Raw genomic sequence first — 20,123 nt, forward strand, 5'->3', positions numbered from 1 at the left:
GTGTGGGAGCTGGGTAGATTCATAAGTCACAGAGTGACTGTAGACTTATTGATTTGGATCGGACAACCCCTTTAACTGGGTACAAGGGCACAATGAGCAATTGTAAGTATACAGTGCTATATTATATGATGATTGCAATATACTAAGAGGATAAAAATGTTGATGGGAGGAGTGCTTCTTTAAACAGAGAGGTCACTTCAGAGCCAAGCACAAAATAAAAGACTACAAGTTGTATAGGAGACATGGTCCTTTTAATACATAGCAGCCATTTAAAAATCTCGTATATATTCTCATCATAAAGCTAAATCATCGGAATTTAATTTAAATTGATCAATCCAAGGTTATTAAATAATAGTAGTAAAATCATAATCTAACAAAAAAGCGCTGAAAAGGTTAAAATCAGAAGCAAATCTAAGAATGAGAAGGCAATATTTACAATCGAATCATCTACATTTCATTGCTGTTTTCTCTGTGGATAGGAACCAGTCCTTGATATTGCATCTAAGCACTTGACAACAAGGTGGATGTGAATATTTGTTTCAGGATGTGTGGGATCTGCTTTGTATCCATTGCAACAAAAGATCGCCCCGCTGGAAGTGTCCGCTGGAGCCTTCGGATTAAAGAGGGAAAAGTTTATTAGCAATGCAAATCTCTTGGCATTGGAGAGTTAGAGCTAAAAAAAGCTTTCAATTGTGAATAATGAATTGATACACGCTATTCAATTGCCCAGTGAATAAATGTTCCTGAATAGACCAAGGAAGGATACACTAACACAGGCGGCTATGCCAAGAAGGAAACAGAAGGAGAAGGCTAGACATCATTAGATAAATGACCCATTGTGTTTAAGATCATCTTTATTAGACTATTTATTTCTTTATCTAAATCACCCAATATTGGCAGAACAATTGCTTGCACGGCCTTGGGTACAATATACATTACTTTTATAATTTCAACATGTCTGAAAACCATTTATTAAACCATTTTGCCATATAAAGGTTATTACTATCTCATAATGCATTTTGGGGGACTTATTAATATAGGAACACTATAAAAACATTGAGCTAGTCTCTATCTTAATGTGCATGATCTGTTGATAAATAAAATGGCCGGACTACGCATACAATAAGCCAAATACAATGTCATTAAAGCCCTCAGTCACTGAGGAAGCACACAGCGAAACACATGTAGGAATGTGTGATGGGAACACTGGAGTGCTACACAGTTACAGGAGTTAAAAAGAAAAACACCTAAGGTAGGTCCATCAAGTTCATCCTTTCCTCACCAATTACACAATTTGTCACTAAATTAACTAACTCACAATGTTAGGTGTAAAGAAGTTACTTCAGTAAGATCTTCATATATTTAGGTATATTACTGCTAGTTTAGGTTATACTTCAAAATCACAGTTGCTTACAAGTATTTTGAGCACCACTTGACCTTTTACCTATAAAGCTTGCACTAATGTATATCTATATTGCTTATTATTTAATTCATTTGGGGCCAGAATGTGTTCAAATATTGATAGTATTGGTGAACAGTAATTTAGTGTGAAGTGTTCATTATCCATTAGTTCATTTCGCAGGTCTTTACTTGTGATTTATAGTGCCAGCATTCATTTACTTACAGTGCATAAACTTTATCAGTAATATTATTGGTGATTTTATACTTCCTGTACATGGTCCTTTAGGCTTTTGTCCCCTCATCCTCTACATTAAGTTTGTCTATGTGGGTGTTGTCTTTAATGTGTAGCAAAGTATTACACATTTCATTGGTTGAGGTAGTTTTATAGGTACTCTGTCATCAGTATAGATGCTTCAGCAATTGTCCGTATTTCCTCTGTACATGGCCATGTCCACTTGTGTCCACACCAGGTTGAATGTGGTGAAAAAGTGACGCAGCAGTGTCGTAACAATGGCATTAATCTGAAAGTCATGTGTTTCAATGTTTCACAACAGATCATTAAAAGAATGTATCTATAGTATAAAAGAAAGAAACCCATCTGTAGCTACACTATTAATAAGTTCAGCCTGGACTTCCGTCACTTCTGCCATGCAATGCTTTGTGGCAATAAAATTAGTTTAACTGCACAACACCAACTTATAGTCAATTCTGGTTTTAACCCCTTCACGACATGCGCCGTACTAGTACGGCGCATGCCGTGTCACCAACTTTGATGTGGGCTCCGGCGGTGAGCCCACATCAAAGTCACGACATGTCAGCTGTTTTGTACAGCTGACATGTGCGCACAATAGCGGCGGATGAAATCGCTATTCACCCGCCACTATTAACCTGTTAAATGCCGCTGTCAAACGCAGACAGCGGCATTTAACCGGCGCTTCCGGCCGGAAATGATGTCATCGCCGACCCTCGTCACATGATCGGGGGTCGGCGATGCATCAGGAAGGTAACCATAGAGGTTCTTGAGACCTCTATGGTTACTGATGCTGGCCTCCTGTGAGCGCCCCCCTGTGGTCGGCGCTCACAGCACACCTGCATTTCAGCTACAGAGCAGCGATCTGATGATCGCTGCTATGTAGCAGAGCCGATCAGGCTATGCCAGCTTCTAGCCTCCCATGGAGGCTATTGAAGCATGGCACAAGTAAAAAAAAATGTTTTTAAAAATATGAAAAAAATATAAAAAATATAAAAGTTTAAATCACCCCCCTTTCGCCCCATCCTAAATAAAACAATTAAAAAAAAAAAAACCCTACACGTATTTGGTATCGCCGCGTTCAGAATCCCCCGATCTATCAATAAAAAAAAAGCATTAACCTGATCGCTAAACAGCATAGCGAGAAAAAAATCAGAAATGCCAGAATTACGTTTTTTTGGTCGCCATGACATTGCATTAAAATGCAATAACGGGCGATCAAAAGAACGTATCTGCACCGAAATGGTATCATTAAAAACGTCAGCTCGGCACGCAAAAAATAAGCCCTCACCCGACCCCAGATCACGAAAAATGGAGACGCTTCGGGTATCGGAAAATGGCACTTTTTTTTTTTTTTAAGCAAAGTTTTGAATTTTTTTTCACCACTTGGATAAAAAATAACCTAGACATGTTAGATGTCTAGGAACTCGTAATGACCTAGAGAATCACAATGGCAGGTTAGTTTTAGCATTTAATGAACCTAGCAAAAAAGCCAAACAAAAAAACAAGTGTGGGATTGCACTTTTTTTGCAATTTCACCGCACTTGGAATTTTTTTACCGTTTTCTAGTAAAAGACATGGTAAAACCAATGGTGTCGTTCAAAAGTACAACTCGTCCCGCAAAAAATAGGCCCTCACATGACCATAATGACAGAAATATAAAAAAGTTATGGCTCTGGGAAGGAGGGAAGTGAAAAATGAAAACGCAAAAACGAAAAAGGGCCGCGACTTGAAGGGGTTAAATCCATTTCAAGGACATTCAATATCATATTACACTGTTTTATATTTTTAAAAGTGAGAAAAAAAACTTGGTCAGAAATAGGATGGGAAAGAGCAATGTTGTATTGCAATAAGGGAACTGATGTAACCAACATCTTTTTACTTGTAAAAAACTAAATGTTTCACACAAATCATGCAATAAAAAAAGCCAGTCAAACACATGAAAGCCCAGCTGCTGGGAGGAAATTAACTTTATTCTCCCCGTCAGCCTCTGGCTTTCAGTCATAGAGGCACGGCTTCAGTCACCGCTCCGTATACAGTGAGCTGCACCAGTAATTGCAAACCGGCACTGACTGACAGCACTGTTGCTCTGTAGAGCAAGTAAATACATTTTTTTACACGTTCCAATGGGAGAAGGATCTCTGTAAAGGCCCCTTCACATTAAGCGACGCTGCAGCGATACCGACAACGATCCGGATCGCTGCAGCGTCGCTGTTTGGTCGCTGGAGAGCTGTCACACAGACCGCTCTCCAGCGACCAACGATGCCGGTAACCAGGGTAAACATCGGGTAACTAAGCGCAGGGCCGCGCTTAGTAACCTGATGTTTACCCTGGTTACCCATCCTAAAAGTAAAAAAAACAAACAGTACATACTTACCTAACGCTGTCTGTCCTCCAGCGTTGTGCTCTGCACTCCTCCTGTACTGTCTGTGTGAGCACAGCGGCCAGAAAGCAGAGCGGTGACGTCACCGCTCTGCTTTCCGGCTGACCGACGCTCACAGCCAGTGCAGGAGGAGTGCAGAGCACAGCGCCGGGGACAGACAGGGTTAGGTAAGTATGTACTGTTTGTTTTTTTTACTTTTAGGATGGTAACCAGGGTAAACATCGGGTTACTAAGCGCGGCCCTGCGCTTAGTTACCCGATGTTTACCCTGGTTACCAGTGAAGACATCGCTGGATCGGTGTCACACACGCCGATCCAGCGATGTCCACGGGAGATCCAGCGACGAAATAAAGTTCTGGACTTTCTTCAGCGACCAACGATCTCCCAGCAGGGGCCTGATCGTTGGTCGCTGTCACACATAACGATTTTATTAACGATATCGTTGCTACGTCACAAAAAGCAACGATATCGTTAACAATATCGTTATGTGTGAAGGTACCTTAAATCTTTATCCATTAGAGATTGGCAGGATATGGCCGCAGTCCACAGCTAAATGTTCTGTTAAGACATCTTTGAAGGAATCTGGAAATTAACTCCTCATGAGGTGGTAATTGACACCTTAGAGATTTGGCACAGATTTGTCTGGGATCCTCCCCCCTTTGTTTTACGGGTTGTGGGAATGAGGGATTTGCCATTACAAATCTGATGGTCCTGCTTTCGGGTACAACACTTTAGAATTTGCTTTTATTACCCATGTCTCTTTCAACAAATTGCCATGGAAGGCGTCACGGAACAAACTTATACCCGATATCCCGAAACAGTAGCTAATCTCATATATTCCTTGCTGCTTACCATTGCAGGTGCTTAGAGGACTCCTTCAATTAACAATCATCGACTAAAATTATAAATCTCATGGATCATGGCTAATGAAACATTCTCTAGTATCCTTTTAGATAAGGCTACCTTGTTTGAGAAGACTTGGTTACCATGGATCTAATATTTAGAGAATATGAGATAACTCTCCATAGCGAACTGATAGGACAAACAGACTGGAGTTTTCCCCTTAGGAGTCAGGAATTGTAGGTATACTCACTCTAAGGCCGGAGTCACACTACCGTATAATACAGACGGGTGCTATGCGATCAAAAAATTGCATATCACTCGGACCAGTATTCCTCTATGCGGCAACTCCCATCATCGTTTTTTTCCTCGGCTGTTTTCAACGTGCGAGTGAAATCGCAGCATGCTGCGATTGTCACCGACACTCGGCCAAGTCTCGGCTCACTCACACCCATATAAGCCTGGGGGTGCAAGTGACACTACGCACTCGGATATCATCCGAGTGATGTGCATTATACGCTGACCCCGGCAATGGAGGAGATGGAGAAATTAGTTTCTCCATCTCCTCCGAGGCTGTACTCCGATCCGCTTTGTGCAAGAGGCTTGGAGCACAGACGCACGACACTCGGCTCCTGCTCGCAGCAGAGCAGGAGCCGAGGGTCATTAGCATATCGCATCCAATGCTCTCGCATCGGATGCAATATGCTAGTGTGGCTCCAGCCTAAATTTCAATTCTTGCTACCAGGACTATGGAGTCGGTAAGCAAAACCTCCGACTCAGACTCGGACACCTCACTTTCCCTGACTCCAGACCCCACAGCCCGGCCTCACTACTGAGCATTGACATAAAGTGCAGAGCAGATTCATCTCAACTAAAAGCCAAGATCCTTAGATCGGGAACAGAACAGACATTTATAGGACATTTCATAACCTTTCCAAATTATTATGAAAAAAATTTACAGCACATCCTGAACTAATCTACTGTACTCAATGTATTACATATTTTAGGAGTTGGTCCATTTTATACCGATTCCACCAAAATGGACACTAACTTCGACTCCACAGCCGTGCTTGCTACCTAGTCTTTTCTTCCTATTACTCTCTTCTCTACCTTATTAATTTTATTGTGACTTCCTATGAACTGACCCGTGGAAGAAAAGAACTCGAATCAAAAAAGTGATTTTGAGTTGATAGTCTTGTCATATCATATGCTATACTTAAATCCTCATATTCTAATTGGCATAACGTTATGTTTCAGGGACATAGATTTATTTTTTTCCCTGCTGTTATCTTTTTACCATTATGATGATCTAACATAAGTTTTCAAGTTTTTATCTGAATTAATTTCAGTGTATAATGGTTGAATAAACACTTTGAAATATGGATGGTATGGAAAAGATAAACACATTTAAATATAACCAATTTTGCACTTTGGCTCCTATTCAGTGAATTCTACAATCTACATACATGTACTATTTTTCCAAAGAGGACTTTATAAGGGGTTAAACCAATGTACACTAGTCATACAGACACGGAGAAAAATTAATTATTTCATCAAAGTTAATAAACTCAATTGTGCGAGTAATCTAATCCTGTGGTGACTTAGTGGTTATGTCTAGTTTGAACCCTTACCTTTCAGCTTGGTCTCCTAAGGATCCAATAAAAATAGCAAAAGCATTAACTTGAGGATTAATCGTCAAGGCTTGGGAAAACCTTGCTGCTGGTATGCCATAACGTTCTAGGTTGGCATCACTCAAAACGATGACAAAATATTCATCTGCGTCCTCCTTGGCTATGTCTTTTATAGCATGCTCTGTGGCTTCCAGTGTGTAGTCTCCACTCATACAGAACTGCGAGTGGGCATGCATGGTCTAATGAAAAGTAGTAGATAAGTAAGTAAATGTTAATTTTACAGTTGACATAACATTCAATTCCTTTACAAATACACATACAGCGGAAGTGTCACAAAAGGTGTGTGGCAAACAATTAGTTTTCCTAGCAAAAAGTTTGGAAACTACAACATATAGGAAGTACCCACTGTATCTAGACTAAGAATAATCAAACCTTAAAGGGAACCTGTTGTGTTAAAATAGGGTGTGATATTCAGGCAAAGTGTTATAGAGCAGGAGCGGAAGATCAGTTTTTCCTTCTCTACACCAAGAGGTCCACAGATCTGACTACATGTACAACCTGACGGGTTCCATTTAAGCGTCACAGAGCACAAGAGAATTATATTTCCTAACTGGGTTCACATATAGTACTATGCTGCAGGAAGTAAATGACCTTCCAAACTTTCAACCAATACAAACAAACAACAAGCTATGCCAATCTGAATATTTGCCTATGATTCGTTTAGCGAAAGGCGAGTGAGTATTTATATGTCTCCTTTCAGTTTATTTCTAATCTAATGTTGGAAATTACATTCGTTCTTTTATATAAATTTAAATATCAATGACAAAAAAGGACTTATTGCCAATTACATTGCATTTCCAACCTGTTTACCTTTAGAATCTCCAGCCTCTGCTTATTATTTCTGGGAATCTTGTCACTTCTGATCAACTCAATGCTGTAGCCATCTCCTGAATGACCCGATACATCGTACTGATGTAAAAAAAAAAAAAAAAAAGATATCAAGAATGAAGACAAACTCTCTGGTTACTCAGGGCTTCAATTAAGGCAGTCCTGTGTATTGTTTTATTATTTAGGTGGTTTCCTACATCTCTTCATACTTAATGAACAAGACGCACCAACCCATTTCCTCAAGTCACCAATGGGCCACACTCCAAAATCAATATAAACATATTGACTACAGGATAAGGAACCTTAGTCACGAAGTGTATAGTATAAAACAAAATCTTTGTTAACATACATAACACATACAAATATTAAAATAGTGCCTCACAATCAGATGAAATACTTGATCAAGGTAAGCGACACAACCCACAGGTATGTACCCTCTTAAATATGCTTTATAATTATTTTAAACCATACTAGACATAAGACCTTCCAATTTAGCCATATCCTTTAATAATTTTAATACTATATAGAGACCCTATGTAGTTTCGTGCACACACCTGCCAGCTCTTCACACAATGGGTTAATCCCTATAGTCGAGATGTACCTAAGAACCTGAGGTCAATACCTCAGTGCAAATAATGCAGTGCTAAGAAAAACCATCATAGTGCACATAAAAAAACCGTACCTACTTGTACGGCAGAAACACCCATCAAGACAAACCCAGAAGGTCTCCCACTATAAATCACTTATTCATGGTACACACTATGTTAACAATGTATTTAGTGCTCATATGTCTTCTAGAATTCATGGGCGCACTGCCCGGTACATATTACCTGTGTTACTGCCGTCCTGCCTCGTGGCACGCTAGACCTTGATTACCCCGACGCGCGTTTCGCATCTGCTTCCTCCAGGGGGCGTGTCTAAGGCCAGGCAACTAGGGACATTTAAAATCAAAGCCAACCAATCAGATTCCTTATCGGGGAATATCCCCAATACGTCATCCCGGGACACACACACCACTCATTAACCAATGGGGAATGGGGGGCGGTCCCACACACGTTAGCTCTAGGAGGTTCCGTCCCTCCCACACTGTAGCCAGTTCTCTCAAGGGCCCGCTCACCCTCCGAACGCCCTGCGCACATAGAATGGCACACTGCCAATACCCCAAATAGAGACACCGCCACCAGCACACTTGGAGCCGCCGCAGCACAGACCCCACCATAGCACCACACAGCGCGCACAGAATGGCACACAGCCAGCACCACACCGCAGCGCTGCCAATACCATATAGCGATCCGCCGTAATGCGGATTCCTCGGCGATCGCACAGCTTGCACACAGTGGCACACCATCAACGCCACCCCGCAGCGCTACTGAAGCCATATCAGGATCCTCACCCCTCTCTTGTAAGTACCACAGCCCGGATGGCTCAACCTATGTCCAAATCAAAACACGGGACTTCATAATCCTGGAGCAATCCATACAACCCCGATCGTACCAAGGATCAGCGAGGAGCCTCTGCGACTCCCCCTGCAGGACGGGGTCCCAGAGCGCACCATCGCCTCCTGCACAACACAGAGTAATGCGCTCCAGCAAATGAAAAAGATATATAATCCCCATGTACATGGATCCACAAAATGTCATTACTACTGCTGTAATTAAAGATGGAACTGAGCAAAAAAGGGGAGAAGCCAGCGCAGCCTAAGGTTAAGACGCAATACATAAAGTGCAAATGCACATATTAATTTCTAACTGTATTTTCAAAATGAGACATTTAGCAAACAATTGATCAATTCTTTGAGCCACCCCGCCTCTTCACGGCAATCTCATATTGGGGCAGTCCTACACTACGTTTTTTATATTCGCTGTGCCATAAAGGCCTCCTAAATGAACTAAAAGCAAGACCACATTAAAAACATGCTGTACCTGGAGCATATACTGAGTCACCCCCATGGCGCCAGAGTAGGCAAGCGAGGATAAAGGTTGACCAGGTCCAGACAGACATTTCGAATCCAACCTCCACACTGCCCATCCAGAGCCACAGATGAAGAGTGAAACAGGCTGAGGCACAGGTGCATAATTAAACAAAGCCTGAGGCAGGGCAAGGCTGCTGTGTGTGTACAGCAGCCTATCAATTACTGAGACACAGAAAGAATGGCGCACATAACCAGGCGCGGCGCACGGCAACAGTGGTGGTGAGCCACTTACCAATAACAGAGCAATGACTTGGTGGGTTTTTTCCCTTGTAGCCGCTGTAAGGCCTGCGCCAACTGTGTAAAAAGTAAGAACTTTACCAATTTTGATGGGTCCAAAACATTTGAGATCAGGAAGCTAATCTCCTGCACGTCGAAGGGGGTAATCTACCATCTAACCTGCCCGTGTAAAAAGATATATATTGGCCTCACTACTAGAGAGCTTAGGGTGCGGGTTCGGGAGCACTTCCTCGATATAGAGAAAGCAAGGATGGCGGAGGATATTCTGAGCCTCAAGACCATTCCGAGGCATTACAGAAAATTCCATGATTGCAATCCCCGCTTTATGAGTGTAAGGGGGATAGATTTGGTCAATATGGGCCCTAGGGGAGGAGACGTGGGCACAACTTTGGCTCAAATTGAGAGCCGCTGGATCTACCGTTTGGCTACCCTTGCCCCACAGGGCTTAAATGAGAATTTGGGCTTTGGATCCTTTTTGTGATTTTCTGTCACTTCCTTTGGTCTACCTTTTGAGCTTCTTGTGTACATATAGGTATACTGTTGGTTAGTCAGTCATTTTATGATATTTTAGTATTGGTCTTATTGGTGTTTCTTGGTTAGGCGTTCAGGTTTTGTTTATGTCATGGTGTATTGGTTCGGTTTTAATTTTGTGCATTACCTTTCAGATTCCTATGGATATGTTGTTTGTGTACATGTATACTACCGATTGGGTGACGTGATATGGAGATGACAGCATGAGGACTTTACCGGTTCAAACACCTTTTGGAGATAATACCGGGTCGTTACCAGGAGCCAAGGGCTTTGGATGAAATATCTGGAGATTCTTGTTGATATACTCTTTGTGGACATACACATCACTCTTTGGGGGATACAGACATATAGTACGGGAACGTATGAATTCAAGTATCCTGCGGAGACAACATCAGGTCGCCACCGGGAGGAAACATCAGGATGCAAATACTTTTTGTGGATGAATGTGTTCATGTCTATGGTGACTGTAGTGTTTATGGGATGTTTCCTAGTCTACAGTCCAAGACATAATGGGCCTTGTTCCTTAAAAGGCCCCCAGGAGTGGAAGCTCTATGGACTTTAGGTGAAGACTGGGGCTGCACGAAGAAAATTATATATGTTCACAGTTTTGATATTTGATACTTATATTCAACAAGAAACACTGCCTAGTGATTGATTGGATGTATGAAAGCCATGGGGGTCCATGGTGGATTCTCAAGCCACCAGCGGATTCGTTGCATCGTCCTCTCTTCAGATCAATGCTTGTGTATGTGGGGGTTTGTAGTGGCGAGTGAGTACATTAGATTAGGACAGTTCCATCTTTAATTACAACAGTAGTAATGACATTTTGTGGATCCATGTACATGGGGATTATATATCTTTTTCATTTGCTGGAGCGCATTACTCTGTGTTGTGCAGGAGGCGATGGTGCGCTCTGGGACTCCGTTCTGCAGGGGGAGTCGCAGAGGCTCCTCGCTGATCCTTGGTACGATCGGGGTTGTATGGATTGCTCCAGGATTATGAAGTCCCGTGTTTTGATTCGGACATAGGTTGAGCCGTCCGGGCTGTGGTACTTACAAGAGAGGGGTGAGGATCCTGATATGGCTTCAGTAGCGCTGCGGGGTGGCGTTGATGGTGTGCCACTGTGTGCACGCTGTGCGGTCGCTGAGGAATCCGCATTACGGCGGATCGCTATATGGTATTGGCAGCGCTGCGGTGTGGTGCTGGCTGTGTGCCATTCTGTGCGTGCTGTGTGGTGCTATGGTGGGGTCTGTGCTGCGGCGGCTCCAAGTGTGCTGGTATATACAAGAAAAACAGCCGCACTCAAGTCTTAATTTCAATGTAGAAACAAAATTTTTTTCTTTTATTCAAGTGTATATGCACCACCAAATAATTTTTGAGGAAAAGTAGTAAATGATAGCTGACAACGAGGTGACGTTTCGACCAGGTACGGTCTTTCTCAAAACCTCACTTAAGTAGGAGGAGTGGTTTAGGAAGAAACAGAATGAGAGTCCCCAAGGACAGCTTCAGGTAGAGTTCAAGGGTAAGAAGTCCGTCACATTGGTCGAAACGTCACCTCGTTGTCCGCTATCATTTACTACTTTTCCTCAAAAATTATTTGGTGGTGCATATACACTTGAATAAAAGAAAAAAATTTTGTTTCTACATTGAAATTAAGACTTGAGTGCGGCTGTTTTTCTTGTATATTTGACGTTGGATGTCCAGCCAGCACCTCCTTCATTGGATTCTACAGTGTGCCCATCTTTCTTCTGGATCCAAGTGTGCTGGTGGCGGTGTCTCTATTTGGGGTATTGACAGTGTGCCATTCTATGTGCGCAGGGCGTTCGGAGGGTGAGCGGGCCCTTGAGAGAACTGGCTACAGTGTGGGAGGGACGGAACCTCCTAGAGCTAACGTGTGTGGGACCACCCCCCATTCCCCATTGGTTAACGAGTGGTGTGTGTGTCCCGGGATGACGTACTGGGGATATTCCCCGATAAGGAATCTGATTGGTTGGCTTTGATTTTAAATGTCCCTAGTTGCCTGGCCTTAGACACGCCCCCTGGAGGAAGCAGATGCGAAACGCGCGTCGGGGTAATCAAGGTCTAGCGTGCCACGAGGCAGGACGGCAGAAACACAGGTAATATGTACCGGGCAGTGCACCCATGAATTCTAGAAGACATATGAGCACTAAATACATTGTTAACATAGTGTGTACCATGAATAAGTGATTTATAGTGGGAGACCTTCTGGGTTTGTCTTGATGGGTGTTTCTGCCGTACAAGTAGGTACGGTTTTTTTATGTGCACTATGATGGTTTTTCTTAGCACTGCATTATTTGCACTGAGGTATTGACCTCGGGTTCTTAGGTACATCTCGACTATAGGGATTAACCCATTGTGTGAAGAGCTGGCAGGTGTGTGCACGAAACTACATAGGGTCTCTATATAGTATTAACATTATTAAAGGATATGGCTAAATTGGAAGGTCTTATGTCTAGTATGGTTTAAAATAATTATAAAGCATATTTAAGAGGGTACATACCTGTGGGTTGTGTCGCTTACCTTGATCAAGTATTTCATCTGATTGTGAGGCACTATTTTAATATTTGTATGTGTTATGTATGTTAACAAAGATTTTGTTTTATACTATACACTTCGTGACTAAGGTTCCTTATCCTGTAGTCAATATGTTTATATCCCTTCATACTTTAATGGAGACCAGCATTCCACAAGAGTTCTACTTTCGAGGTACAGTGCTTAATTCCCTAAATATAAATGATACATAGGGATATATTAACTGTCAGGCCGCATTGAATTTACAACTTGTTGTCTTTTGCACATGAGTCCATGACGCACTTACAGCATACTACATACAAGCCGTACGTGTGATAGCGGTGTGGATCAATTAATACAGTTTGCACTGCTCTCCTTCACTTCAGCATTTTCTACATTTCAGCCTGCAATATTATTTCTGAACATTCTTCACCTTCCTCACACAGCCCCTAAGAAGGCCTGCACGGAAAGATTACCACACTTTAAAGTTTACTCATCTGCCTCCAGGCTGGAAACTACCCACTCGGCATTCCATCACACTCCTGTGGACTCACACTGAAGATGACCAGACTACCTGGATCTGCTCATTACAAATAATCATTTGTTAACATTGACCAGGCATTTAATGTATATATTATATGGAACAAACATCTTGGTAACTGACGTCTTACCTTGATGCTTCATTATAAGGGCAATTCCACCTTTCCTTATCTTTTGACATATCATAAGAGTTATGGCAGAAGATAGCATTAGTATGGGGATATATTCTACACGTACCACTACTTAATCTATTAAACAAAGTGGAAGTTTGAGAGATCCTTTATGAGACTACGTAGGAAAAGAAGATTAATTCATTATAGCCATCACTAATCTGACAAAAACATCAGGCTTCAAGGGCTACACCCATCTTGGCATAACCTGTGAAGGTGCATAAAGGTCAAAGATAGAATACTCCTCCAAATTGTCTACAGCCATTCTGGCAGAATATATTATCATATTAAACCCTTAATGACCGATCCTGAATGACCAGCCATTTTTTTCTATTTCTCGTTTAACATAGCTTTATGAAGCTTTGTTTAATGCAGAACAAATTATATTATGTTTTACAGCTGTTTTGGGGTACATATAAATTACTAGTTTCATTTATTTTCTGCGTGTCACAAATGTAGAGTAAAGTGATTGTAGTGTGGTTTTGCTTTATTGTTTCTATTTTTTACTGTCCATGTTTCATACCAAGTTACCTTTTGAATAAATTTTCCAGGTTATTACAGTCATGAGCAGGGGTGGGCAATTAATTTTGCCATGGGGCCGCATGAGAAATTTGGATGGTTTCAGAGGGCTGGACTAATACAATTAACTCATTTTTACCCAATACTGTAGTGTACATATGCTATCTTTTCATAAACAAACAGTATGTTAAACAATGCAGACATTTACATTTCATTTGTGCCCCCATAATGTCCAGATTTCATTCATTTGTGCCCCCATAATGTCCAGATTTCATTCATTTGTGCCCCCATAATGTCCAGATTTCATTCATTTGTGCCCCCATAATGTCCAGATTTCATTCATTTGTGCCCCCATAATGTCCAGATTTCATTCATTTGTGCCCCCATAATGTCCAGATTTCATTTGTGCCCCCATAGTGACAAATCAAGACAGTATGGGGGCACAAGTGACAAATCAGGACAGTATGGGCCCCATACTGTCCTTATTTGTCACTTGTGCGCCATAGTGACAAATCAGGACAGTATGGATGGGGGCACAAGTGACAAATCAAAACAGTATGGGGCCCATACTGTCCTTATTTGTCACTTGTGCGCCATAGTGACAAATCAGGACAGTATGGATGGGGGCACAAGTGACAAATCAAAACAGTATGGGCCCCATACTGTCCTTATTTGTCACTTGTGCGCCATAGTGACAAATCAGGACAGTATGGATGGGGGCACAAGTGACAAATCAAAACAGTATGGGGCCCATACTGTCCTGATTTGTCGCTTATGCCCCCATCATACTGTCCCGACTCCTGATAATTGTGCCCCACACAGGCCATGGTCCGGTTTGTGCTGCCCCCATCCGCATCCCCCCCAGCGCTGGCCGCTGCTCCCTCCCCCTATCATGCATGCAGGCAGGCAGCTCCATTACCTGGCCCCCGCGGCCGGGGTATGGAACACTGGCACCGACCGACCCCACAAGTTGCAGTACACAGCCGCACAAAACACCGGCGTCCGACGCAGCAGCCTGTGTCACGCTCAGTGACGTCACCCGCTGCTGGCGCTTCCCTGATGCGGAAGTGCCAGCGGCGGTCAGCGCCTCTCACTGTTTCAATGCAGGGCGCGCAGGCGCTGGAGTGCCTGAAGGGAAGGGGAACCTGGCATAGCGATGCGCAGCAGCCTCACTGTCTCTGGCGGCTGGCCGAGCAGTGCCAGTGCCGCGGGCCGTTTAAAATCGTCAGGCGGGCCGGATGCGGCCCGCGGGCCGCATCTCGCCCAGGTCTGGTCATGAGGATACCTAATGTGTACAGTGGGTACGGAAAGTATTCAGACCCCTTTAAATTTTTCACACTGTTTCATTGCAGCCATTTGGTAAATTCAAAAAAGTTCATTTTTTATCATTAATGTACACTCTGCACCCCATCTTAACTGAAAAAAACAAATGTAGAAATTCTTGGAAATATATTAAAAACGAAAAACTGAAATATCGCATGGCCATAAGGTATTCAGACCCTTTGCTCAGTATTGAGTAGAAGCACCTTTTGAGCTAGTACAGCCATGAGTCTTCTTGGGATTGATGCAACAAGTTTTTCACACCCAGATTTGGGGATCCTCTGCCGTTCTTTCTTGCAAATCCTCACCAGTTCCGTCAGGTTGGATAGTGAACGTTGGTGGACAGCCATTTTAAGGTCTCTCCAGAGATGCTCAATTGGGTTTAGGTCAGGGCTCTGGCTGGGCCAGTCAAGAATGGTCACAGAGTTGTTCTGAAGCCACTCCTTTGTTATTTTAGCTGTGTGCTTAGGGTCATTGTCTTGTTGAAAGGTGAACCTTTGGCTAAGTCTGAGGTCCAGAGCACTCTGGAAGAGGTTTTCATCCAAGATATCTCTGTACTTGGCCGCTTTCATGTTTTCTTCAATGACAATCAGTCGTCTTGTCCCTGCAGCTGAAAAGCACCTCCACAGCATGATCCTGCACCACCATATTTCGCATTGGGATTGTATTTGGCCGGTGATGAGCAGTGCCTGGTTTTCTCCACACATACTGCTTAGAATTATCATCAAAAAGGTCTATTTTCGTCTCTTCAGACCAGGTAATCTTATTTCTCATAGTCTGAGAGTCCATCATGTGTTTTTTTTTTCTTTTAGCAAACTCTAAGCGGGCTTTCATATGTCTTGCACTGAGGAGAGGCTTCCGTCGAGCCACTCTGCCATAAAGGCCCAATGGCAGAGGGCTGCAGTGATAGTTGACTTTGTGGAACTTTCTCCCATCTCCCTACTGCATCTCTGAAGCTCAGCCACAGTGATCTTGGGGTTCTTCTTTACCTCTCTCTCCTAGGCTCTTCTCCCACAATTGCTCTGTTTGACTGGACAGCCAGGTCTAGGAAGACTTCTGGTGGCCCCAAACTTCTTCCATTTTAGGATAATGGAGGCCACTGTGCTGTTAGGAACCTTGAGTACTGCAGAAATACTGCTGTAACCTTGGCCAGATCTGTGCCTTGCCACAATTCTGTCTCTGAGCTCCTTGGCCAGTTCCTTTGACCTCATGATTCTCATTTGGTCTGACAAACACTGAGCTGTGAGGTCTTATATAGACAGGTGTGTGCCTTTCCAAATCAAGTCCTATCAGTTTAATTAAACGCAGCTGGACTCCAATGAAGGAGTAGAACCATCTCAAGAAGGATCACAAGGAAATGGACAGCATGTGACTTAAATGAGTGTCTGAGCAAAGGGTCTGAATACTTATGACCTTAGTAACATAGTAACATAGTAACATAGTAAGGCCGAAAAAAGACATTTGTCCATCCAGTTCAGCCTATATTCCATCATAATAAATACCCAGATCTACGTCTTTCTACAGAACCTAATAATTGTATGATACAATATTGTTCTGCTCCAGGAAGACATCCAGGCCTCTCTTGAACCCCTCGACTGAGTTCGCCATCACCACCTCCTCAGGCAAGCAATTCCAGATTCTCACTGCCCTAACAGTAAAGAATCCTCTTCTATGTTGGTGGAAAAACCTTCTCTCCTCCAGACGCAAAGAATGCCCCCTTGTGCCCGTCACCTTCCTTGGTATAAACAGATCCTCAGCGAGATATTTGTATTGTCCCCTTATATACTTATACATGGTTATTAGATCGCCCCTCAGTCGTCTTTTTTCTAGACTAAATAATCCTAATTTCGCTAATCTATCTGGGTATTGTAGTTCTCCCATCCTCTTTATTAATTTTGTTGCCCTCCTTTGTACTCTCTCTAGTTCCATTATATCCTTCCTGAGCACCGGTGCCCAAAACTGGACACAGTACTCCATGTGCGGTCTAACTAGGGATTTGTACAGAGGCAGTATAATGCTCTCATCATGTGTATCCAGACCTCTTTTAATGCACCCCATGATCCTGTTTGCCTTGGCAGCTGCTGCCTGGCACTGGCTGCTCCAGGTAAGTTTATCATTAACTAGGATCCCCAAGTCCTTCTCCCTGTCAGATTTACCCAGTGGTTTCCCGTTCAGTGTGTAATGGTGATATTGATTCCCTCTTCCCATGTGTATAACCTTACATTTATCATTGTTAAACCTCATCTGCCACCTTTCAGCCCAAGTTTCCAACTTATCCAGATCCATCTGTAGCAGAATACTATCTTCTCTTGTATTAACTGCTTTACATAGTTTTGTATCATCTGCAAATATCGATATTTTACTGTGTAAACCTTCTACCAGATCATTAATGAATATGTTGAAGAGAACAGGTCCCAATACTGACCCCTGCGGTACCCCACTGGTCACAGCGACCCAGTTAGAGACTATACCATTTATAACCACCCTCTGCTTTCTATCACTAAGCCAGTTACTAACCCATTTACACACATTTTCCCCCAGACCAAGCATTCTCATTTTGTGTACCAACCTCTTGTGCGGCACGGTATCAAACGCTTTGGAAAAATCGAGATATACCACGTCCAATGACTCACCGTGGTCCAGTCTATAGCTTACCTCTTCATAAAAACTGATTAGATTGGTTTGACAGGAGCGATTTCTCATAAACCCATGCTGATATGGAGTTAAACAGTTATTCTCATTGAGATAATCCAGAATAACATCCCTCAGAAACCCTTCAAATATTTTACCAACAATAGAGGTTAGACTTACTGGCCTATAATTTCCAGGTTCACTTTTAGAGCCCTTTTTGAATATTGGCACCACATTTGCTATGCGCCAATCCTGCGGAACAGACCCTGTCTCTATAGAGTCCCTAAAAATAAGAAATAATGGTTTATCTATTACATTACTTAGTTCTCTTAGTACTCGTGGGTGTATGCCATCCGGACCCGGAGATTTATCTATTTTAATCTTATTTAGCCGGTTTCGCACCTCTTCTTGGGTTAGATTGGTGACCCTTAATATAGGGTTTTCATTGTTTCTTGGGATTTCACCTAGCATTTCATTTTCCACCGTGAATACCGTGGAGAAGAAGGTGTTTAATATGTTAGCTTTTTCCTCGTCATCTACAACCATTCTTTCCTCACTATTTTTTAAAGGGCCTACATTTTCAGTTTTTATTCTTTTACTATTGATATAGTTGAAGAACAGTTTGGGATTAGTTTTACTCTCCTTAGCAATGTGCTTCTCTGTTTCCTTTTTGGCAGCTTTAATTAGTTTTTTAGATAAAGTATTTTTCTCCCTATAGTTTTTTAGAGCTTCAATGGTGCCATCCTGCTTTAATAGTGCAAATGCTTTCTTTTTACTGTTAATTGCCTGTCTTACTTCTTTGTTTAGCCACATTGGGTTTTTCCTATTTCTAGTCCTTTTATTCCCACAAGGTATAAACCGCTTACACTGCCTATTTAGGATGTTCTTAAACATTTCCCATTTATTATCTGTATTCTTGTGATATTTCAGTTTTTCTTTTTTATTATATTTGCAAAAATTTCTACATTTCTGTGTTTTTCAGTCAAGATGGGGTGCAGAGTGTACATTAATGTGAAAAAATGAACTTTTTTGGAATTTACCAAATGGCTGCAATGAAACAGAGTGAAAAATTTAAAGGGGTCTGAATACTTTCCGTACCCACTGTATATATCTACAGATATATTTATCAATCACCACACCATATGGTATAGAGTTCTATACATCTATGGGGAAGATATGCATATATTATTATGGTGCTGTGTATATAGCAATCCCCTGGACTCCAGCAATAGTGTATGCACAGCACGGTGAACCACACAGTTACATAGTTCCCCTGGAAAATTGTATATATTGTAATGTCCTCTGGCTCCTCTTTAAGTCATTTTGGGGTGTGGTCTTTAGGGGCATGCCAAATGTCCATAAAAATTTTAAGCCGTCTGTGAATTGGAGTCTAGTTGTCCAGAAAACATTTTTTTAGGAGGTTGGCAACCCTGGTCATAATAACCATTATTACTTTTGCACACCTTTACTTTTAAAATGGCAAATGCATAAAATCACTAATGACTAAAACGTCCATCAACTTATAGCTGTTAATTTATAAATCAATAGAAAGCAGTAATTATTTTATACATTTACCACTGAACTTAAAAAAAAAAGTGTCACCAACATTCTGCTGACACATTCCTTTCCAAGTTTAATCCAGTATTTCATCTGAAAAATGAAATATCAACCGTGGTTAAGTGGCTTTTCTTATCCTGGCAACAGACACAATGAATCACATATGATGAAGCTGGGCAATGCTGGCCACGGAGCATGAATCAGTCCTCAGGTTACCTTTAGGGCATCAGGCATGTGTAATTCTTATTTGTAATTACCTTAAACTTATGCTCGTAGTTCTCAAATGCTTCCATCAGCATGCATGTTGCTTCCATAGAGCGCTCCAGCCTGCCATCCAACCCATTAAAGCGATACATACTGCCAGATACATCAACCAGGAGGCGCAAGCGCTTGGGTTTTTGCTGCGGACTTCCAAGCTGTGAAGAGTTTCGGTATACAAGAGACAAAGCTGTCAGGCATACTGTTATTATCTACTACATAATTGTCTAAGGGTCACTTCCGTCTTTCTGTCTGTCACGGATATTCATTGGTCGCGGCCTCTGTCTGTCATGGAATCCAAGTCACTGATTGGTCGTGGCAAAATGCCCACGACCATTGCCACGACCAATCAACGACAGCCACAGTCCAGCGGCAATATGGTCGCTCTTTCCTCCCCGCAGTCAGTGCCCGCTCCATACTCCCTTCCAGTCATCCAGTCAGCCCTCACACAGGGTTAATGCCAG

The 20,123-nt window shown here is 42.4% G+C and overlaps 1 protein-coding gene across 1 annotated transcript in view; it reads right to left on the bottom strand.

Moving 5' to 3' along the window:
* Positions 1–231: 231 nt before the first annotated feature.
* Positions 232–20,123, bottom strand: part of VWA8 (von Willebrand factor A domain containing 8) — a 616,504-nt gene continuing 596,612 nt past the window's right edge. Inside the window, exons 43-46 of the mRNA XM_069758217.1 lie at positions 19,659–19,817; positions 7,375–7,473; positions 6,505–6,743; positions 232–610 (exon numbers count right to left, since the gene is read on the bottom strand). Coding sequence (XP_069614318.1) covers positions 502–610; positions 6,505–6,743; positions 7,375–7,473; positions 19,659–19,817 — 606 coding nt within the window. The 3' untranslated portion in view covers positions 232–501. The remainder of the gene's footprint in view (positions 611–6,504; positions 6,744–7,374; positions 7,474–19,658; positions 19,818–20,123) is intronic.

Source organism: Ranitomeya imitator, chromosome 3 (genome assembly GCF_032444005.1).
Source record: "Ranitomeya imitator isolate aRanImi1 chromosome 3, aRanImi1.pri, whole genome shotgun sequence".
Taxonomy (NCBI): domain Eukaryota; kingdom Metazoa; phylum Chordata; class Amphibia; order Anura; family Dendrobatidae; genus Ranitomeya; species Ranitomeya imitator.